The following is a 24,580-nucleotide window of genomic DNA, read 5'->3' as shown; positions in this document are numbered from 1 at the left end:
ACTCGTCAGAATCCGTTAACGTCGCGTATGATCTAACCCGTAACATCGATTGGACTAAGTTCCAATCCGCGATAGGCGATACAGTATCGTCAGTGGAAGAGCTTCCGCCGTTGGAGGAATATAACTTCCTCTCTAATCTCATCGTCGACAGCGCACTTCAAGCTCAAACACGACCGGTGCCGCGACTGGTGGGATCAACAATGCACGGAGGTTTACCGTAAAAAGTCCGACGCGAGCATTTCGACGCATACACATCTCTTGAACGCGAACTCAAGAGCCTCATCAAGGCCAAAAAACGAGGTTACTGGCGGCAGTTTGTAGACGGATTGTCGCGCGAAACGTCTATGAATACGCTTTGGAGTACGGCGCGAAGAATGCGTAACCGGTCTACTAACAACGAAAGCGAGGAATGCTCGGATCAATGGATTCTTAAATTCGCGCGAAAAGTGTGTCCGGATTCCGTGCCGTCGCAGTTGATTCCTCGCGAAACCGCGAATTCGGTAGACGAAATCAGTCAGCCTTTTTCAATGGTCGAACTTTCACTCGCTCTCCTTTCGTGTGGCAATTCTACCCCGGGATCTGATAGAATCAAGTTCAACTTGCTGAAAAACCTCCCAGACGTCGCTAAGAGGCGCATGTTGAACTTGTACAATCAGTTCTTGGAGCTCAATATTGTTCCCGACGATTGGAGACGAGTGAGGGTGATAGCCATTAAAAAGCCTGATAAACCCGCGTCGGATCACAATTCGTATCGACCCATCGCGATGCTGTCGTGTATTCGGAAATTGATGGAGAAAATGATCCTTTTTCGCCTCGATAAATGGGTTGAGACGAACCACCTTCTTTCAGATACTCAATTTGGTTTCCGTAGGGGTAAGGGAACGAACGACTGTCTCGCGTTGCTTTCCTCGGAAATTCAGTTGGCTTTTGCTAAGAAAGAGCAAATGGCTTCTGTGTTCTTGGATATCAAGGGAGCTTTTGATTCAGTATCCGTTGAAGTTCTTTCAGAGAAACTCCACGCTTGTGGATTGTCTCCATTAATGAATAATTTTTTGTACAATTTACTGTCAGAAAAACATATGAGCTTTTCTCATGGAAACTCTACAGCTTTTCGATTTAGCTACATGGGTCTCCCCCAAGGCTCATGTTTAAGCCCCCTTTTGTACAATTTCTACGTTAGAGAAATTGATGCCTGTCTTAGTGACAATTGCACGTTGAGACAACTTGCAGATGACGGCGTAGTGTCTATCACAGGGCCAAAAGAGGTTGACCTGCAAGGACCCTTACAGGATACCTTGGACAATTTGTCTACTTGGGCTATTCAGCTAGGTATCGAATTCTCCACGGAGAAAACTGAGTTGGTCGTTTTTTCTAGGAAGCATAGCCCAGCACAACCGAAGCTTCAACTTTTGGGTAAACCGATCACTCATTCCATGTCTTTTAAATATCTCGGGGTCTGGTTCGATTCCAAATGCACCTGGAGATCCCACATTGAGTATCTGAGACGAAAATGCCAACTAAGGATCAATTTCCTTCGATCAATTACCGGAACGTGGTGGGGAGCCCATCCACAAGATCTTCTGACGTTGTACCGGACAACGATTTTATCGGTTTTAGAGTACCGTAGTTTTTGCTTCCAGTCGGCAGCTAAAACGCACATCATCAAGCTGGAACGGATCCAGTATCGTTGTCTTCGTATCGCGTTAGGATGCATGCACTCGACTCATACTATGAGTCTCGAAGTGCTGGCGGGCATGTTGCCACTATCCGTCCGTTTTTCAGAGTTATCTCTGAGGCTCCTCACCCGTTGCGAAGTAATGAACCCACTGGTAATCGAAAACTTTGAGAAGCTTCTGGAGCTAAATCCTCAAACATGCTTTATGACTTTATACTACCTATATTTAACACAGGATGTCAGCCCTTCAAGGAATATTCCCAATCGTGTAGTCTTCTCCGATTTCGGCAATTCAGTGAATTTTGATTTATCAATGACGCAGGAAATCCGCGGAATTCCAGAGCATCATCGTCCTATGATTGCTCCGTCATTATACGCTGCAAAGTTTGGCCATGTTGATTTTGCAAGAACGTTTTTCACAGATGGATCTCTAATAGAAGAGTCCGCTGGTTTTGGTGTCTTTAATGAATTTCATAGCGCCTCTCGAAAACTTGAAGCTCCTTGTTCTGTGTAAAGGGTGTCCACGATGAAATTGCCACACTATGAAATTGCTCTAACTTTTTAACCGTTGGGTAGAATTTAATGAATATTTGGGTGGATTTAGTTCATAGTGCATTATTTACATCCTGCAAGTTTTAAAGTCCTGTGATCAAAACTCGCGGAAATGGAGTCGAAAGAACAGCTCGTGCGTGATAAAATCTTGCGCATTCATCACGAGAACAAGGATCTCTCGCATCGTTCCATCGCTAAAACGTTGGGAATCGCTAATTCCACGGTGTCGCGAGTGATTAAGCGGTTCGAGGAACGGTTGACCACCGATCGGAAGCCCAGAGGTGAAGGAAAAAGTATTCCGTACAACACCAAAAATCACAACCGCGTAGTTGGGGCCTTCTACCGAAATCCGAACGCCTCCGTTAGGGATGTGGCTAAGAAGCTGCACCTAAGCCGAAGTTTTGTCCAGAAGGCCAAAACTAAGGCTGGGCTTCGAACGTTCAAGGTACAAAAGGCCCCGAATCGCGACGAGAAGCATAACAAGTCCGCCAAAACCCGTGCCAGGAAGTTGTACCTCAACATGCTGACGAAAGTTGAATGCTGCATCATGGACGACGAAACATATGTGAAGGCCGACTTCAAACAGATCCCCGGCAACCTGTTTTTCACGGCCAAGGATAAGTTCAGCGTTCCGGAGCATGTCCGCACTCAGAAGATGTCTAAATTTGCGAAGAAATTCCTGGTTTGGCAAGCCATCTGCACGTGCGGGAAGCGGAGTGCACCTTTCGTGACCCAGGACACGATGAACGGACAGGTGTACATAAAAGAGTGCCTCCAGAAGCGGCTGCTTCCTCTCCTGAAGGCCCACAGCGTCCCAACAATCTTCTGGCCGGATTTGGCCTCATGCCACTACTCCAAGGACGTGCTGAAGTGGTATGCGGACAATAAGGTCAATTTCGTGCCGAAAATGTTCAACCCTCCCAACACTCCGGAGCTCCGCCCCATCGAGAAGTACTGGGCGATTATGAAGCAGCACCTTCTTAAACGACCTAAGGTAGTGAAGACAGTCGAGGAACTGAAGAAAGTATGGGTTTACATGCAAAAAACGGTTGATTCACAGGTTGTGCAGAATCTTATGGCCGGGGTTAATGCCAAGGTGCGGGCATTTGCGTATGGACTGTAAATAAAATACGAGTCAATGGTAAAATGAAGTTAATTAGTTATTTCTCAATCCCTGAAAATTTGATGGCAATCGGATGAAAACTCAAATTTTGCGAATCAATTTTGTGTGTGGCAATTTCATCGTGGACACCCTTTAATACCATTTTTTACGCCAGAGTTAACACTAGTTGTATCAAAACTCATTCCAGCTATTCTTTCCTGCAGACCCCACTCGTTGATTGTCTCCATTATCGCAGCTGATTCAGCATCCGCCGTTCCACTTGATAGAGAAGCTACCGAAAGAAGTTTAGACACCCCTGCTTCAGTAACAAGAATGGGAAGCTGATCAACGCACTTTCCGTTGATGTCAGGCAGAATCTTTCCATCCCAGTGTACTACCAAAGGTACATCCGGATCAAAGCTTTGCTTGGGGTTGTGAATGATGTCGCGGAAAGGGCAGAACGGCGCCAAGAATCCCGAACGACATCAATACCTACTGCAAGTTGTGGAGTACCACCGTAAAATGAAGCCGATGAAATATTGAAGTCTGAGCAGCAGCACATCGACTGATAAGGTTTGAATAAATTGTGCGCCAAAGCAAATACACCCTTGTGAAAAATCACGCTTGTTTCCAAACGACCCCCGTGAAACATAATTGTTGTACTATACCGGAAACCTGTGTAAATTTTTAATCAAAATCGAAGATTCTTTGTGCATGATATCGGCTTTCCGCCATGCTGAGTGAACTCTCACTCATTTATACTGTTACTGCCTCGCGCAAACAGTAGCAGGCGGCAGCTGGCAGTGTTGCTAGAAAAAATGAATAATGAGCAGTTCGTTTGGTTAGCAATCAGTAATTGCTAAATAACTTTTTCCACAAGCGTTGGATCGTTTTGTGGTCTTCAAAGAAAAGTTTGCTTGTAAAATTTCCTAGGAAATAGTTGGATTGATTTATTTTTAGATGACAATGGGTGACCTCACCAGATTTTTATTTGATTTTTCCATAGAAAATCCTATGTAAAATTAGAACCGCTGGCGCTAAAATATAGTTCGACCGACGGACCTGAAATTTTACACAGCTATTCTAGAACCCAGAAGGCGCCCGGAAATCATACTGCAACTGGAATTTGAATTTTGTCCCATCCTAATGGGTATTTGCTAGTTTTTTCTAAAACCGATGGTCTTGCATCGAAATCCGCCCTCTATACGACCCCCTGTTCCGGAAATACTCACCACACCAAAATCCTATATGACCACGATCTCGATATACAGCTTATACAGGAAGTTCAAATACACGCTAGCACCACGTAGTGTGAAAGTTCAGAACTAATATGACAACACAGCAAAAATAAATTTTAATATTACATCCAAGAGGATGCACTTCAATCATGTCGAAAATCACTAACGAAGACAGTAACCTTCTATATGGCCAGGATCTCGATGTACAGAATATACAGGAAGTTCATTTGCACACTAGTGCCGCGTAGTATGAAAGTTCTAAACTAATATGGCGACCATCCGAAAGGACTTGGGCACCTGAACAACTTTGCTGGCCAGGATCAAGAGGTATTCTATGTTGGAACCATATTCCATGTAATATAGTGCCCGTTATAAGTAATATGAAAGTGAAGCGCCTCTAGCGGCGTAGTTCCCAATTAAATCTGAATCGAATGGCACAGGATTGTTGATCTACCCCAGTACAACAACTTTGTCGAGATAATCTACCACAGCCCCTATTAATGAAAATCCCATTATTCAAGGATAGCCTGGCAATAAGGATTCCTAACTGTATCATGATCTAACGACACTTGATACACGGGTAAAATCAACCTAGATGAACTGAAGGTGTTGCAAAAGTACTTCTTAAAGTTCTTAAAGCCCTATTTGTTTGCACTTACCCGAAACTGCTGATTTCGGCATGATGTTAAATCATCTCATACAGACACACTCCCACGCACATTTGCACCATCACGGCCCTTCAACATAATTATTCATCACTTCAGAAGCTGACCAAAAATTGATTGAAAACATCGTCGGTCCTACTATATCGACACGGACAGGTGGGTGGGCTGGTGGTCAATCCCAGTGAGGTTGGATGGCGTCAGAGGAACCCATCAATTTCGACAGCGAATACTTGATGATGAGATAATTGATAAGCGGTGTACTGTGTGTAGAGCTGGCTGATGGGGCTGCTCGCCACACCTACGGACATGTGCCACGTGCCTCGTCATCATCGGCAGGATTTTTGAGTAAATCCGAATCCAGATTTTTGCCTCGAAATGTTCCTGCCGTCTAGGTTTATTCGAGGTGGAACCGGAATTTGTATAAATGAGTGAGCTCGATAATGACGGACCGCGCGAAAAGGTTGATGTTCGCATAATTATATAGGTACGGCTGGCTCAAGCCACAAATGATTGTGCATTCTGTGTATGATGCAACACATCACCATCATATCGGGCATTTCCATTGTCAGCGTTGTTGGGGTGGAAAATTGCAGGTATTAAAATCATAGGCTTTGCGAGCGATTGTGCACTGTGGTTGATAATGAGGTACCTCTGGTTTGTATATTTTTGGGTGTGGAGCTGACAGCCTTTTTTTCCCCCCAGGCATATCAATTTGTCAATCCTTTACGCAAACAGTTAAATGCCATCCATTGTCACAATTGTGCGACGTTTTTGCTGTCCTGCGAGGAAAATAATTTATCATGTCACGTGCCCAGTAAAACCACAAATGAGTGTCAAACATAATCGTATGTTGCTGTCCAAATAAAAGTACTTTTCAAGTAAAACAAAAAATCACTTTCCTTTCAAGTTTAAAATTCACTTGCAATTGCCACATGTTTGCACCTTCTGCCGAAAAGAGAAACATCGAAAGAAATTGTATTTACTTGCTAAACGTCTAAGCGGAACGAGTGGAAAATGCCAGCATTCTGTTTTCTCCGGGAAACAAACGCGAATGAATATCTTTTTCCTCGAAGTTGTTTGATTTACACTCCCATCCGGCATCCTTTCGGCACAGTTAACTAACTTTTATCCCCATCACATTGCAGGTGTAATGCTGGACTACCTCACCGAGAAGCTACCGAACTGGCTGCGGCACACGGCCCTGGGGGTGGCGATGGCCGCGCTGGTCTACAGCTTTGCGCTGTTTTCACCCCTGGCGTACGGCATGAGCGGACCGTTTTCCCACGAACCCAACTCGACGCTGGCCGGACTCAAGTGGATGGATACGTGGGAGTTTTGAAGCTCGATGGCGAAGCTTACCGGTGGTGTTCGACCGTATTTCATGTTTGTTCTCCTGCATTGCTGGTTTATTTTTATTCCGTTCATGTTTTTATACCCCTCCCATCGAGCAGGAAATGATTTGTTGATCCTTTCCACAAGTGGGAGATCCAGTATTTTGATCTATTTCTAATGAAGATGCTTTTAATGAAGAAATACTCGTAAATTATCGGAATGGTGAAGAGTGTTTGAATTTGCGAGAAACTCCCTCCTTGTCGATAGCTGTGAGTATATTTACATATTCAGATTTGGTGCAGACACAGAACCATCGAGAAAAGGTTAGATAGAGTGGGAAATTTTGTTCAGTTTTACAAGGAAACATGCTCTAGTTTTCACCAAGAGTACGGAGTGAAGCTGAAGGAGAGAGATGCTACAGAGGTTTTCTTTCATTTGAAGTGATCATGTGAAATAATGAAAGAGATAAGAATTAGAAATTTATTCTAATGCTATCCTTGGTGAACTCTGCTTCCTGCCTCTTGACTTCGCTGGGTGGGGAGGGAATTTGCGTGAGAGTATCACCACAAGTCATGCCTTTAGCTGGCATGTAGCAATTGTACTGTACTAGACTTGAAGTGAACTAAATAAAAATCATCAGAAATCCCGTTGCGTGAATCGCCAGGACGGGATTTCATTTTCATTTTGATTGCATGGACAGGCTCCATTCCAAGTTATTTTCTCAATTCATCTTTGACCTGATCCAGGGATTCACCACTGGGCAGACCTTTCAAGAAAACCTTAAACAGACGTTCAGTTTTAGTGACATAAGTGAAACAAATGTGTGATACTTGAGGAGACGTTTGAATCCGTCCATGGTTGCGAAGAGCATGGAAGCTGGAAGTGGTAACCACAATAGGCAGGACCTCACCTGGGAGCATATCAAATTGATTACTCAAAAAAATTTCTTCAGAAGGGGGATCAAGAGATTGACCTTAATGACGTCCTTGACGACCTTTTAAGTCTTTGATTTCCATACTGGGGGTACACTTTGTGAAAACCGAAAATGGAAAATGAAACAAAATTATGAAAGATTTTGAACATTAATAACTCAGCTGCCCCTGGACTAATTTCATTAATTTTATCACTAATCGATCAGAAATCTTTCTACGCTTCTATCGCATTTCTTTCGACTGACGATTTTTAATGTGAAGTTATTGAAAGAGTGGCAATGTCAAGCATTGTCCAATTTACAAATAAAAAGTGATAATTATATCACTGTTTTCATGAAATAACCGTTCTTCCCAAACCCAGTCCTCATAATCGAGTATCACTTGGTTGCACATCATTCTGCTTTAACCTGAAAAGATATAAAATAGCGCTTCTGTATGGCATTTGCTCATTTTCGCTTTGGACGGCGTGGTGAACAGCAATAGCAGCAGTAGGAAGGTGGCGGCTAGTCCATCCTTCCACACCCAACCAGCAACAATTAAATGGTCGTGGCAAAGGAGGAAAAGGTCTAATAAAAAAGGTGCCAAGCGTCATCGCAAAGTTCTTCGAGATAACCGCCATCCGTCGTCTGGCTCGCCGTGGCGGTGTCAAACGCATCTCCGGTCTACGAGGTGTGCTGAAGGTGTTTCTGGAAAATGAGGTCCGTGAAGCTGTCACCTACACTAAACAAGCCAAGCGTAAGCGGCCATGAATGTCATCTACACTTTGAAGCGACAGAGACGCACTCTGTACGGTTTCGGAGGTTGAATCATCACCAACTTTGGTAACAAAACGGCCCTTTTCAGGGCCACCAAGCTGATTACAGTAAAGAGTAGGAATATAATTTATCTGCCTGTTTGTCCATATTCAGAACCACACGCCCCCAACGAACACACAAAATGCTCATGCAACCAAACTTGGAAGCAGGGGTATAAATGATTTTGATCGATCCTCCTCATCAACTTTCTATTTGAATCGCCACGGCCGGATATTTTCGATGGAAGAAGCAACAATCTAGCATCTATTTCGATGAAGACGGCAGGAAACATTGTTGAAGCCGAGTTATTTACGAAAGAGAGAGTTGATGAAGAGAATTGATCAATGTAGAGAGAACCTATTGAAAAGTGACGCGAGATTTGTTTTCCGTGCTGAGCACCAATGCTACCGAAGCCAGGGAGGCAACTCCCACACATGGACCCTACCAATCGACCCATCAACTCATGAACCGGGAACCAACGGCTTTACTTCCCTTCCGAAGGAAAGTGTGATCAGAGATGTTATGCCTTAGAACATACCGGTGGCGCCGGCTGAGATTGAACCCAGGCTTGCTAGGGTGAGAGGCAATCACGCTAACCACAACACAACCGGCGCCGCTAACTTTGAAGGTGTTGCCATTGGCAAACTACGCAAAAGGAAAGGAACCAGTGTCGCTACTTGAAAGCGTACTACTCATAATGGGAGGAGTCTTTGTAGCTTTTATACCACTTGGTTGCACATCATTCTGCTTTAACCTGAAAAGATATAATATAGCGCTGCTGTATGGCATTAGCTCATTTTCGCTTCGGACGGCGTGGTGAACAGCAATAGCAGCAGTAGGAAGGTGGTGGCTAGTCCACTCTTCCACACCCAACAATTGGGCAACAATTGACTGATCGTGGCAAAGGAGGTGCCAAGCGTCATCGCAAAGTTCTTCGAGATAACCGCCATCTGTCGTCTGGCTTGCCGTGGTGATGTCAAACGTATCTCCGGTCTGATCTACGAGGTGTGCTGAAGGTGTTCCTGGCCATGGATGTCGTCTACAACAAAACGGCCCTTTTCAGGGCCATCAAGCTTATAACAGTAAAGAGTTGGAATAGTTTAGTTTGTCCATATTCAGAACCACAGGTCCCCAACGACCACACAAAATGCTCTCCAGAGTTGTAATCTTGTAACCAAACTTGGAAGCAGGGATGCAAGTGATTTTGATTGATTCTCTTCATCAACTTTCTTTTTGTAAAAAAATACTACACATTTGATACGCTTACAACTCAAAAACGGAAAGAGTTAAGATAATTGATGATTGATCAATTAAAAGAACTAAATGCTCTTCACATTTGTTCCGTGCCCTAGCGGTCGTATGTCAAGCTTCCGCTCGTGCCTCTAGGCACAGACCCTTCTACTTTTTTTTTACTCAACCCACATGATGTGAGGCATATGACAGTTTTAACAAAATATGATCCATTCTCCAAATTAATCTCGAGTTCAGATCTTGAAGTTCTACAGATTCAAAGAGGTATTGTGCGATGTCTCACCTAATTTTGTGAACCCAAAAAGCTTCGTGGAGCCTCATTATAGCATGTTGTAGACTACGTTAAGCTGTGTAGTGAAATTCTCGAGCGTTTTTTCTAGATATTGATTTAAAATACAGTAGAAGTAACCTATGATTTCGGTTCTATGTACATATTTTGGTTTCCTACTTAGTAAAACTTGGTTAAATTCAGGACTTCATAAAAATACGAATACATATTCTATTAAATTTGGTTCCTAAATAACAATCAGATATGAGTAAGGCTTTCTTCAGGTGATTCATTGAAGCGTCCAACAATGACCGTCATGATGGCTGATATTCCCTAGCATTTCAAGATATATAGGACACAAATCTTGGACGGTTGTGATATCACTCATGAAATTGAAACTCCTTGTGTACTGGACTGCATCAAACGTGAAGTTCCAATTTCTTTGTTATAAGTTTTGTGAGAGCTGATATCTGTACTCTTGAAATTTATATGTGGTAATGAGATTGATCAGAAATAAGGTTTCCTCAGCGATTCAACTTCAAAACGCTAAGCGGAGTGCACAATTTTGCACCAATGTAATGGAACATTTCATAGTTGATCGAGATATCAATTAGCCATGAATCCCTCCAATAAGTTCTCGGTGCATCTTTTATCTACACGCTAACTTCTGCTTACTCACCAGGTGAGTCGATCGTACTCACGTTCGTCCGATGTATCGAGTTGTCAAAAATTGAGTAAACGAGAAATGTCAAACTGAGTAAAAGCCACACAGTCAGTAAAATCCTGGACTTGCAAAAAATGCCAGTCATGTCGGAGGAAACCTCATAGGAAATTTCACTCAAAACCGGCTGAAAAGCCTTCAGGTAAGTACTAATTGCTTAGGGAAACGGTGTCACGCGTGAGAACGTCGGTTACTCAAAAGTGAGTCAACATAAGGCTATTCAATTTTGAGTAGCCCTACTTGCCGCTGAGATGAGTACATTCGACTCAATTTTGAGTTGACCAGAATAAGCGTGTACCGATTGAACAAATAAAAAAAATACTAAGGCTGTGTTCCATTTGGAACATTTTCACTTAGATTTGACACTTCGAAAATAAATGAAGATGTTCGAAAACCCCTCTGTTGTAGATCGGCCGATTTTCGAGGAAGCGTCTGTCAAAATTGATTCCTTGTCTGTCAGAAATAAATCTGCTGGATAAGCAGGTTTATTTGAAAATTTTCCATCTGTCGAATTTAAGTAAACATTCACCAAATGGAACTCAACCTTAATAACTTGAGCACAGAATCGTTTCTTGTACAACAAACACAACAAACATTAGATGCTAGATAAAAACTTCTTTATCGATATGTGTGCTGAAAATACCTGAGCCGAGTGAATTCAAGGAGAAAGTCAACTAAGAGAATCTTGAAAGTGTTACTTAGGACCTAATGCAATGTTCAGATTGAATTGTTTTGCTTAGCTGTAGCAATGTAAACAGAAAATCGATGAAGAGAATCGAACATTACAAGTAGGCCCTTTTGAACGCTCACTTTCGAATTTCAGAACCTAGCACTGAAAAAACTCGACGGTACCTCTATTTATGCTAAGAGATAAGCATTGGAAGTCCTCCCTACTTGAAGAATTATGCAATCGAACGGCTGGCTATGCCTCGAACTGGGGTTGTACTTTCATAGCTAATCTAAAAGCATAAATAGAGATACCGTCTGATAATTTCAGTGCTTTGGAACAGAAAACTGCAATCTGTGTAGGAAAATCCTTCGTATCACCACAGAAACACCCCGTTTCCGTTTTCTTATGCAAAATAATGAATGTGCGTTCACAAAACGCACGAAATCTTAAAAACCATATTAAGATTTTTTTTTATTCAATCAATAGATTAAAGATGAACCGATAATTAAATGGAGGGATTTCAAGCTAAAAAGTTCTGATCGCGAAATATTGATAATCAATACCGAAATTGTCCAACCCGTTTGGTGTGGTGTGCTGCGGATTTTCAGTGTTGCTCAGTGGGAACTTTCATAAATAACGTAGTAGTTGAGGGAGGAGAGGGGTTTCAGAAGTTGGGACCGACCATGTATTAGGTGTATTGCAAAACACGCTCCGTGGGGGAAGGGGGATCAATTGGTCAAAAAAATATACGTAATTTATGGATGGCCCTAATTTTACTTCCAAGGCTGTGTCGCAATGGGCGAGTTAAATTTATCTCGTGGTTAAAGTGACAGATGAGTTTAGGATTGGGCGATCTTCAGAGAAAGATCGATCTTGACGGATCGATCTTATATTTGGCTCTAGAATCGATCCACTGATTAAATCGGTACCAAAGAATCGGTCTTTGGTAGATCGATCTTATGGTTTTTATTTTAATTGACCTTTCTGACGTTTTTTAATCGCACACTTGAGTAATCCCATTTTCAAGTGCTGGGTTGTTATTGATATCCTCACTTTCGGACTATATGCTTGTTTGCGTTGGTACCCCAAGAAACTTTTTCTTTTATAATATTCAATTAAATGCTGTCGTAACGGTAAGGAGCAATAATCACAGGAGGAGGAAGCGAAAACCTTCAAATGTTGCTGTATTCAAAAATATCGGAAACATAAATAGTGACGTCATTGTAGGAAGCGATGCTGATGTTGACGTTATGTTCGTTAAATTTACCACGCAGGCTGGGGTGAGAGTAAATTGTTTTTTCAATGTATATACAATTACAAAATTTAACACCTATTTTTTTTTTGAAGATCGAAAGAAGAGATCGATTTTTTCGATCTTTTCGTGGACAAAGAATCGATCCGAAAAATCGGAAATCGGGATGAAATAGATCGATCTTCCAAAGATCGAGCCAAGATCGCCCAATCCTAGATGAGTTATCGAATAACCCTGCTATCCGAGCGTGGGTATTTCGGACCGACTAGAAGTTAAATTTTGGTAACCGTGGCTGAGCTCTGTTTGAAAACTGATCAATTTCCGGCATTTTCGAACATTGAAAATAACTTTCGAAATGTTACGATAAAAAACTCGGCAATTGGTACACAGCCCACGAAATATTTCTCGATTACTTTTTCGAAGGAACGTATCAGCTTTTGTAAACAACGCATTGGATCGTCGATTTTGCGTAACTGGTAGCTAACCCACGCATGATAACACTACCATGAGATAGAGGAAATTTTCCCCTACCTGATTTAGTGGTGTTAGTAAGTGGGGCGAGCTATTAGTTATGCCAAACCGACGATAAAATGTGTTGTTTACAGCCATCGAGGCGACGCTGCTACCAGCAGCCAGTGATCTCGACGCGACGCGCAAAGTTCGAGGTGCAAAACTCGAACTCTGCGCGCTTGACAGGAACCTACTGCTGCTACTGCTACTGCTGCTGCTACACTGAAACTTCCATTTACGAACCAAAACGGAGGTTCGTAAATCGAATTAGTGCGTAAAGAAAACCTCGTTATTTGGGATTTACTTCGTAAAAAGAAAACTCGCTTAGCAGCGCTGTTTTACAGCTTTTCAGATTCAAGCAGCACGATGTGCAACCAAATTGTACTTGCTTATGAGGACTGGGTTTGGGGAGAACGTTTATTTCATGAAAACAGTGATAAAATTATCACTTTTTATTTGTCAATTTTTAAAACAGTTTTTTTGTGAAAAATTGAAAAAAGCGTTTATTTCAACAGCTTACAAAAGGTATTTCCTGTCGATTGGTGTATTTGGATTTTATTTTCATCTATAAATGATAAAGTTATATGCGTTCAAAATCTTACACCTTTTCGTGGCGGTCGCAACTTTAGATTTTCGATTTACCCCGAGTACCTTCCCGTAAGACGTAGTCTACGTCAAAACATTTTGAGGTCTCCAAGTTATCCTAAGTATCTGGTCCTGATGTTCTACAGGCTCAACAAAGTCTGGAAGAATATCTTGATTTATTGTATGAATCCAAGAAGCTCCGTGAGACCTCATCACATCAAGTGAGATAAGAAGTTGTAGCTATTACCAAAATATGTTCCATTCTCCAAATTGCCATCGAGCTCAGATCTTGAAGTTCTACAGATTCAATGAGGTATTGTACGATGTTTCGAATAACTTTGTGAATCCAAAAAGTTTCGTGGAAAATCCAATATATAATGTGAATCCGGGAGACCTCATCGTATGAAATGAAATGAGAAGTTGTATTTCCAAAATATGTTCCATTCTCCAAATTGTCCTGGAGCTCACATCTTGAAGTTCTACATATTCAATGAGGTATTGTACGATGTCTCGAATAACTTTGTGGATCCAAAAAGTTTCGTGGATCACCAATATAGTTATAATTTGAGATATATAGTTGTAATGACAACACATTTTGAGGTCTCCAAGTTATCCTGATGATTGGGTCCTGATGTTCTACAGGATCAACAATGCCTTGTGTGGTGTCCAGATTTATTATACGAATCTATGATGATTCGAGAGACCTCATCACATCAAGTGAGATAAGAAGTTGTATTAACAAAATATATTCCATTTACCAAATTGTCCTGGAGCTCAGATCTTGAAGTTATACAGATTCGACGAGGAATGTCGTACAATGTCGTGACTAATTTTGTGGACCACAAAAGCTTCGTAGAGCCTCAATATAACATGTGGGATATGTAGTTGTAATGATAGCATATTTTGGGGTCTCCAAGCTATCCTGACGATTGGGTCCTGATGGTCTACAGGCTCAACAAAGTCTTGAAGAATATCTAGGTATATTATATTAATCCAAAAAGCTCCATGAGACCTCATCACATGAAATGAGATAAGAAGCTGCATTATCAAAATACGTGCCGTTCTGCAAATAGTTCTGAAGTTCAGATCTTGAAGTTCTATAGATTTAAAATTGTCGTGGAGCTCAGATCTTGAAGTTCTACAGATTCGACGAGGTATTGTACGATGTCTCGACTAAATTTGTGGACCCAAAAAGCTTAGTTGAGCCCCATTATATCATGTGGAATAAATAGTTGTAATGACAAAACATCTTGGAGTCTGCATGTTAGCCTGAGGATTGGGTTCTACAGGCTCAACAATGTTTTATAAGGTGTCCAAATTTATTAGATAAATCCATGATGCTCTGTGAGACATCATCACCTCAAGTGAGATAAAAAGTTGCATTATTGTCCTAGAGTTAAGATCTTGCAGTTCTACAGATTCAACAAGGTACGATGTTTCGACTAAATTTATGAAAAAAAAAAGATTTATGGAGCCTCATTTTATCATGTGTGGTATATAGTTGTAATGACACAATTTTTGGGGGTCTCCAAACTATCATGAGGATTATATCTTGATGTTCTACAGACTCAACAATATCTTGAATGATGTCCAGATTTATTATACGAATCCAAAAACATCCATGAAACCTCATCATTTCAAGTGACATAAGAAGTTGTATTATCAAAATATGATCCATTCTCCAAATAGTTCTGGAGTTCAAATCTTGAAATTCTACAGATTCAACATACGTACGATGTCTCGTCTAATTTGGTGAACCCAAAAAGCTTCGTTGAACCCTATTATATCTTGTGGGATATCATGTTGTAATGACAACACATTTTGGGGCTCCAAAGTTATCCTAAGGATTCGGTCCTGATGTTCTACAGGCTCAACAAAGTCTTAAACAATATCCTGATTTATTGTATGAATCCAAGAAGCTCCGTGAGACCTCATCACATCAAGTGAGACAAGAAGTTGTATTTTCAAAATATGTTCCATTCTCCAAATTTTTCTGGAGCTCAGATCTTGAAGTTCTACAGGTTCGAAGAGGTATTGTACGATGTCTCGAATAACTTTGAGGATCCAAAAAGATCCGTGGATCCCCAATATGGTTATAACTTGAGATATATAGTTGTAATGGCAACACATTTTGAGCTCTCCAAGTTATCTTAAGGATTGGGTCCTGATGTTCTACTGACTCAACAATGCCTTGTGTGGTGTCCAGATTTATTATACGAATCTATGATGTTTCGTGAGACCTCATCACATCAAGTGAGAGAGAAGTTGTATTATCGAAATATGTTCCATTCGCCAAATAGTTCTGGAGTTCGGATCTCGTAGTTCTACAGATTCAACGTGGTATTGTACGATGTCTCGACTAAATTTGTGGACCTAAAAAGCCCCATAATATCATTTTGAATATGTAGCTACAAATTATGCAGAGCATTAGATCTTTATGTTCTACAGACTTAACAAAATATTGTATGATGTCCACATTTATTATACGAATCCATGAAGCTCCATAGGACCTCATCACATCAAGTTAGTTAAGAAGTAAACCCCGAATTCTTAGTGGAATCCCATATCAGCATTCGGGATATAGTTGTAATGCTTAAGTATTTGTAATCAGTAACCAATGCAGAGGTTTGAATCTTAGTGTTCTTCAGGCTCAACAAAGTCTTGTATGATATCCAGGTTTATTGTATGAATCCATGAAACTCCATGGGACCTCATCACATCATGTGAGAAATGAAGATGTATAATCAATTCTTCAAACCATTTTGTAATGAAGATATTTATGTTTTCCATAGTCAAACACGACTAAAATTATGAACCCAAAATGCCTTGCAGATCCGTGGATTCTCCCAGATATACTGGTCTTGAAGTTCAACAGGTAGTAATAAAAATTCTTCTTTATTTTGATTTTCTATGTGGTTTACAATTGCTAATACAGGGCAAGAGGTTAGTCAGAAGGGCTCTTCATCTTTGATGAACTTTTTGATTTTGTGTTGTACATGTTGTGTTTTACTGTGAAATGTTTTTCAATTTTCTTCTTGTGAAGTATGTTGCTTGAATGTTTAAATTTGTTATTCTACCTACTTAACCTAACTTAACCTAACGTGCCAGATCCCTGAAGATCTGTTGATCGGATCACCTACAGCAAACTCTGAACCTTGCGATGGAGTCAGCTCTCCGTAACTCCAGTGTCTGAAGACCAGCCAGGCGGTGGACCTCAGAATTTCTAGTCCGCGGGGGACTGTTAAGGATCATCCTAGAGGTTCTTGTTTTGGATCCTTTGGAGTTTGAGGTGATGGCATTTGGTGCAACTCTCCCAGATTGGCATCCCGTATTCTATTACGAGAAGGATGATTTGTTTGTAGACAGCAAGCTTATTTTTCAGGGACAGGGTAGACCTCCTGTTGATGAGTGGATACAACGATCGAATCAAGATGTTGCACTTGGTTTTTGTTTTGTCAACGTGCTCCCTGAAAAGAAGCTTGCTGTCTAGTGTTAGCCCGAGGTACACGACCTCTTTCGACCATTCCACCACTGAGCCGTTTAAGCAGATCTTATTATTCTCAGACGGAACAAGTCTGGGAAATTTAGAGTGGGGAAAGATGACGACCTGGGTCTTTGCCGCGCTGAAACGGATCTTCCAGCTGTTGAAATATTCAGACAGGACGTCCTCTCTCTGAAGTTTGGCATTCAGAGCTCCGATGACCCTACCCTTGTAGACGATGGATGTGTCACCTGCGAACAGAGACAACGATCCACCATCAGGGAGAGCCGGCATTGTGGAACCCCGGCACCGATGTGTTGCCATTCAGAGAGACTCGGAACGTCCTGTCCGATAGATAGTTGTTTATTATCTTCACTAGGAAGATTGGAAGACCGTACTGCTTGCAATTTGAGCACCAGGCCATTATGCCAGACATTGTCGATCGCTTTTTCAACGTCCTACAAAGCCATGGTAGATGTTTTCGAAACAGACTTGTTCCGTCTGAGAATGTTTGTCACTCTAGTCAGCTGGTGGACGGTTGAACGACCTTTCCGAAAACCAAACTGTTCCTCGAGTAAGATGTTGTTTTATTCGGCAGATGTTAGAAGCCGGTGGTAGACTGCTCTTTCGAACAGTTTTAATAACCCTGAGAGAAGGCTGATGGGTCGATAACTTGAAGGAGAAGACGGATCCTTCCCAGGTTTCCGGATGGGTATGACTTTAGCTGACTTCCAGCACGAGGGGAAGTAGAATCTGGAACTCAAGTATTTGAGTTCCAGATCGAGGATGTTGTCGAAACCTGGGGCATTCATGTTTTTAGATGATTAAATAAAGTCCAAAACTTCGTCAGCCGTAATCTCGGATTCCTCTGGAAAAATGTTAGGAATCTGATGAAGATTGGTTGCATTTTCAGCAACCTCAGATTCATGAGGACGGACGATGTTTTGTCCGAGATTATGGGAGCAGACGAAGTGTTGATCTATCGCGGCAGCCTTCTCTTCAGGAGTTATCAGATGAACCACTGGGTCGCCGGGACGATCCAGTGGGGTCAGTGGTGGAGCCGAAATTCCAAAAGCCCAAAATTGACATTGAAATGCAACACAACAGCCATGTTACATGCTGCTCATTTATGCTCCTAATGTTCCTCCGATTAGACGATGATAATTTTCTTTTGCTGCTGTTCCAACAACGCATCCACTACCCAATGAAGAACACTCGTTGGAGTTTACAACATTACAACGATGTCTAACAAGGATCGCAACTGCAAATCACCTCAACAATAGTGCCGCCCTCTTCTCTCCCCTCGCACGTACCTACTTGGTGTTTGATAATCGGAACCATCCCTTGACTCTTCCAGGTCACATATGAGTACGACTGAGCACCGCCATGCAAGGAACAAGAAGCCATGCAGCCTTAGTTTTACGTACTCCCAGTCTGGATGCAAGCATATAGAACGTGTATCGCTTTGCTTTTGTTAATGCTACGCCACCGAGCCAGATAATAAACCGTAAAGGTTTTCCTGGGAACGAAAAAAGAGAAGCCAACCTCAGGCCCAGCATCATAAATGCAAACTATTTACTTCCGGAGACATGCAGAGAATAGAGAAAAGCCGAGGAACAATTCCCTCCTGTGAAAATACGTCGGAGTGCCTCTGCGTGCGAGTGTGTGTGTATGATGCAGAAATAGTATCTTGTCCAACCGCAGGATTTCAGCTATCTCTGTTACCCTCCTCCCCCCACAGATGTTCCGAGTATATTTGTTATGCATACACACATTTTACACCCATGATCTTTGCGCCCTGTTCCCGTTATGACACGGTCTTCTAGGCCCTATAAGCCTCCCTTCGGTTGAAGCTTGCATCCACTAAGCTACTTTGTAATGTGACAATTCCGTCTAGAGATGCCAGCTTCTATCTAGAATAAATGTTTACCTTCTATCTCCAGCTGATTTTGATCATCCCAACTTGCTGGTATTATTCTAGCTATATTAGCCTACAGCGACAGCAAGGCGCTTTTGCATTCAACACATCTTCAAGATTCACACCCGAGCCGACCGAGCAGCACCACCACCAACAACAGCAGCTGACGATATCAATTACGGCAATAATATGAGTACAACTGTGACCTCACAAGGAAACTGCTTCGACGTTCACCACCTCCCTTCCCGGCTATGTCTTGGAAAACAGCAATTAATTTGCGGAAATGTAGCACATCCTGTTTATGAGATAAGACGAAAACAACTCTCACTCACATCCAACCATCCATTCCTTCGAGGAGGACGCCCGGTCCGGTCCGGTTGATCCGGTTGGGAATTGCACCGAGCGTGTCAAGCCGGAACGGATTCGGATCCGCCGGGCGAACGACCCCGGCGGGTCATGGGAGCATAATAACTTTGACTTCTGGCTGTTGGACCCGGCAGCTGTTCTGCTGGCTGCAATCATCAACTCCAGGAAACTTTTCCGCTTGTGGGTAAGCTAGAACCAGAAGAGGAATGTGTAATATCAAAGTTTTCCAATGACAGCTGGTGCGGTGGGGTAGAGATCAGAGAATGAGCATTCCTTCATACTTTTCCCAGTTTACTCGTTGGGTGGGGTGAGGGAGCGGATTGGATGAACGAGTTCTCGGTGCGTGTAGATGGAAAGTGATAATGGGTTGTCGTTATTATCGGCTAATTTCGAGCAATCCTTTGGCTTTTGGTGTAAGCCACACGTTCTGCTGCAAGTGCGCTTTGATGTGGTGCTTTTGTTGTTGTTGATGCTGAATCCGGTGTAAGGTCTTATCGACTTGATGGGATGGGATGACAAAGAAGAGAGATGAAGGTTTTTCGTGGTTAATGGTCTGAACTGAAGAATGCATTGAATGTGGTGGTAGAAAGGCACACCAGATCATAGACAAGTAGCAAACCGAAAGTTGGTTGCGGTACATGCTATCTAAAAAGTTTTGCAGGGAGCAGGTGTCAGTTACTAGTGATGTAAAATGGTATAATAGCTAAATGAATTTCAATTATAGAGAGATTCATGCTTGAATTCACAGGTGCAGTGCATTTCAACTTTGATACACTGTCGTTATAGAAAATTAACAAATGGCATGCAATAGGATCGGATGACCGAAATAAGAATGTCAGTTAGAGCAGAAATCAAGGGTGTGCCATCTTGAAATAAGATACTGGTAACACTGCACACAAAGGACAATAACGTAAAAATGTATCAAAATTCAATAACTCCTGTTCGCGTTGAAGAAACTTGATCAAACATAGTCGTTTTTACAGGAAAAAGTCTCCTATGTTGCAGAACTATGACAGACAATTGGCTTTCAACTAAAACTTATTTATTCACCAAGCTGGGTTCGTTGGACAAATAGAACTGCGGATAATTTGATCAAATCTTATGCTTCGTAATGGGGCCCTTTATGTTGTGAAGATCAGCTCTCTTAAAAAAATCGTGCTCTCTTGCCGTGCGGATCTATTTGTTTTTTGCTGAAGGAAGTGTTACTGCTACCTTAAGTTACAACAAATTTGAACAGCATTTTTCAACGCTCAAAATTAACTGAACATTTTCTAACTTGTTCGACTCTTATTCTTCTTCGATCTTTGTTTGGACCCCACCCGAGGTAATCCTGTTTTGATATCTATTTGGAAAATTCCTCTTCGATTCTTCGGATTCTTATAGTAATCTGCTTGGAAATCGATTTGGAGAAACGTTTTACTGCCCCCATGGTACCTTAACGCAAAATAACGGATGTTCAATAAAATATGAGACTTTTTTTAGACATATAGCTAGTAGAAAAAAAAATTTTCAACGGTTTCAGTATTTTTTTATTAAAAACATAATGTTTATTCTTTAAAAAAAAAACGTCAATGAATATTGGAGAAGGGGCCTTGGTCAGCCGTACGACGCAACTTAGTCGTGATGCTCTAACAAGAGCGCTGGACGGAACTGAAATCTCATTTTTTATTGAACATCCGTTAAAAGGGCAATCTCTTGATCCTCCTTCTGATGAAATTTATTTGAGCAACCAATTTGATATGTTCACGGATGCTGAGAATGATCCATAATCCAGGTAAAATTCCACTAAACTTTCCCAGCTTAATGCCAAGAAGGAAAATGTTCATCCTATTATGATAATCACTTCCGATTTACATGCTCTTCGCTTGGAACAATTGAACTTCGTGAAATTCAAGTTTTCACTTCAAATTGGCCGTTGGGGTGAATGCCGTGTATTGGCTTGTGGTGGATGCGCAAACCAATTGAAAAACAGTTTGATTAAGACGCAATCATTTCCGTTAAAAGTTTCGATTGCGTGTGACTATTACCACATGGTATCGGGTCGATTCGCAAACAACAGGAAGCAACATATCAACATAGGACTTGAGAAAGATTCAGCATAAACAATATTGAATTCTATCTGCGCAATTGGTTCATTAATAAAACTAACTGAAATTGAAATATACATTATTACCTGTTATTACCTTCGAATGCCAGCTCAGGCTGATATTGTCAGACGACTTGGCAACGTGATTTGTTTAGTTTACAAAAGCTGCCAACACTTGCCGCGGAGCTAAATGTTACAGCTTTGTGCGTGACTTTATCGTTGTCTAGACTACGAGTTTCTTTATTAACGGTTTTGAATTCGCAAGTGAACTGGTGAACTATTTTTGCCCTAACCGTTGAACTTCGCAAAAAATGACTGGAGTTTTTCGGACTACCGTCGGATTTTACCCTAGTGGATTCTATGCGTTCGTGCAGTGAATGATAACACTAGTTTACAAAACAACATAAAAATTGTGAACTTTAGTGGTTGACCAACGTTTCTAATGCAAAATCCTACGCTGAATTCAATGCCGTGGTCAGAAAAAATTAAAGTAGAGCCATTTTTGAGATATACAAAAATTTTGATTTTTTGAATTTTGGACAAAAGTACGATTACTAAAATGTCAATATCTTTGGAACTTGTGCACCAATTTTAAATCTTTTTTTTTATCAAAGTGAAGCTAAATAAATTTTCTATCGTTCACTTAAATATTATGTCTTAATTAAAAATTTAATTTTGAAGTCATTTAAAAATTTACAGCATTTATTTTTATTTTTCCTGCGAATTGTCCATAAAAATCTTGTTTTAATCAACATTTTTAATGGGATAAAAAGATTCAAAAAATCATTCTATAATTTATTCTTAAAGTCCATTCAAAACCGGAGAAAATGAGCCTTTAATGGATGAAATCGGTTGGAAATTGTCGAAGTTATGAATTTTTTTGTAAAATCATGGAAATTGAATGTTCCAAGATTGGCCGTTGTCCCGCTCCTAGGTTCATGCACCACTTCCAGTAAGCCTTTCTGCGGACGTGTACGCATACGGTGCATTTCACTAACACTACCAGCTGTCACGCAAAATTAAATGGGATATTTTCAACAATATAATTTACGCTAATGTTTGTGAGACCGCTCGGCGAGAACCTAACGCAACCAACTCAATTTGACAGCTTTCTTTCTTTAACATTGCTTAACGATGTATACGACAAAACGTGAATTCAAGTGTAAAAATGATCCTCAAAAGTTTTGAAATCGGTCCATTTCACTGCTTCGTTGCAAACTGCATACAGGCTTTATTTTAAAATTAATCCTGGAGACTTTGACGAACCGTGGATTCCAAAAGTATTATTTAGTTCGTGCAAAACGTGCTTGGCTAGGTGGATGTCAGGCGCAAGGTAAATTGATTTTTTGAATAACTTTCATATAAAAAATTTATGTACAGCATGGTAGTGCTTTGTTCTTTCCTGATCGACATTATCTTACTTCATCTATTTTTGATAAGTGTTAATGTCTTACTTACTAACTCACTTATTTGTTATCTGTCAGTCGCTATTTGTCCTTTGACATGCCCACCATATGGCGTCGACCATTTTGTCATGCAACGGATTGTTATTTCTGCTTGACAAAAGTTAAGCAACAAGGACGTCACAAAACAGTTGAGTCCACAAGTGGCTTCTATGACAAAACCTGTTCCACATTCAAGTTCGGTCCCGTATCCTGTTTATCCAAAGCGGAAACGAGCGCCCTCTGTTGAATCGACCGTTACAAAAAGTGAGGAGGAATTCAAGGAGGAATGCGAGGAAGACTTCGAGGTGGAATTGGAAAGAAACCCAAAACTGTTTACACAATCCGAATTTAATGATTTGGTGCGAGATCTCGACTTATCGAAGGAGAAATCCGAATTGCTGGCATCACGCTTGAAAGAACACAACATGCTGAGCAAGGAGGTCAAAATTTCTTGTCACAGGAATCGTCACAAGAAATTTGACAAATATTATTCTACAAAGGACAAGGCATGTTTTTGCCATGACGTAAACGGCTTGTTTGAAGAGTTTGGTGAGCCATATGATCCAGCTGAATGACGTTTATTCATCGATAGCAGCAAGTTGAGCTTGAAAGCCGTTTTACTGCATCAAGGGAATGAGAAACCTTCTATTCCATTAGCTCATGCCGTTAATATGAAGGAAACGTATGAACCAATGGCTCTATTGCTCAATTTGATAAATTACAATCTACACAATTGGAAAATTTGTTCCGATCATAAAGTGGTTGCCATGTTGACTGGATTGCAACAGGGATACACAAAATATATGTGTTTTTTGTGTAAATGGGACAGTCGAGCTCGTAAGGAACACTACGTCCGAAAAGATTGGCCAAAACGGGATAATTTCACAATTGGTAAAGACAACGTTAAAAATGATCTTCTTGTGGTAAAAGAACGCATAATACTTCCACCACTCACTACATATAAAACTTGGGCTATTCAAAAATTTCGTCAAAGCGTTGCAAAAAGGAGGGCCGGCATTCCAGTACTTGAAATCAGTATTTCCAAATTTATCTGACGCAAAGATAAAGGAAGGAGTATTTGTTGGCCCACAGATCAAAAAACTGCTCAATCATTCCGCATTCAATACAGTTTTGACACCAGATGAGGAAGAAGCGTGGAAATCGTTCCAGCGTGTTGTCACAACCTTTTTATGAAATTTCAGAAGCCCAGATTATGAGGAAGCCGTCGATGAATTGCTCAAAAATTATGAGAAAATAGGTATAAATCAAAAATATTGTGTTTGTTACATATAATTAATTTCAAATCCTTTTATTTCACTGAACACAGGTGTGAATATGTCTTTGAAAATACATTTCCTACATTCTCACATGGATTTTTTCCCGGAAAATCTTGGTGACGAGAGTGATGAGCACGGCGAACGTTTTCACCAACAAATGAAGATGATGGAACGTCGTTACCAAGGGTTTTGGGATGAAGCAATGATGGGTGACTATTGTTGGTTTCTGATTCGAGAAACAAGTTCAAAACATCGAAGACAAAGTCATTCGATTCTCAATCATTTTTAATAAAACCTAAATAAATTTCTTCTGTATCAACTCGGTTTTAAATCCTGATATACCTTAATCAAATTGATATGTAGAGAAAAGAATCTCCCATGAAAACTTTACATGCGATTTGGATGCTTACAACGACACCTAGAAAAGGAACTCTAAAGCTGTTGTATTTCAGTAACATTT

At 41.1% G+C, this 24,580-nt stretch overlaps 1 protein-coding gene across 1 annotated transcript in view; it reads left to right on the top strand.

Moving 5' to 3' along the window:
• twisted (Protein O-mannosyl-transferase 2) overlaps nucleotides 1–6,785 on the top strand; it is a 60,287-nt gene extending 53,502 nt beyond the window's left edge. Inside the window, 1 exon segment of the mRNA XM_065222481.1 lies at nucleotides 6,378–6,785. Within this exon segment, the coding sequence (XP_065078553.1) occupies nucleotides 6,378–6,571 (194 nt within the window). The 3' untranslated portion in view covers nucleotides 6,572–6,785.
• The last annotated feature ends 17,795 nt before the right edge of the window (nucleotides 6,786–24,580 follow it).

The sequence above is a fragment of the Ochlerotatus camptorhynchus genome, unplaced genomic scaffold (assembly GCF_037179485.1).
Source record: "Ochlerotatus camptorhynchus isolate MF236.1 unplaced genomic scaffold, CSIRO-AGI_Acam_v1.1 ptg000170l, whole genome shotgun sequence".
In the NCBI taxonomy this organism is placed as follows: domain Eukaryota; kingdom Metazoa; phylum Arthropoda; class Insecta; order Diptera; family Culicidae; genus Ochlerotatus; species Ochlerotatus camptorhynchus.
The sequence above is the reverse complement of the archived record's forward strand: the minus strand, read 5'-3'. Positions and strand labels throughout refer to the sequence as shown.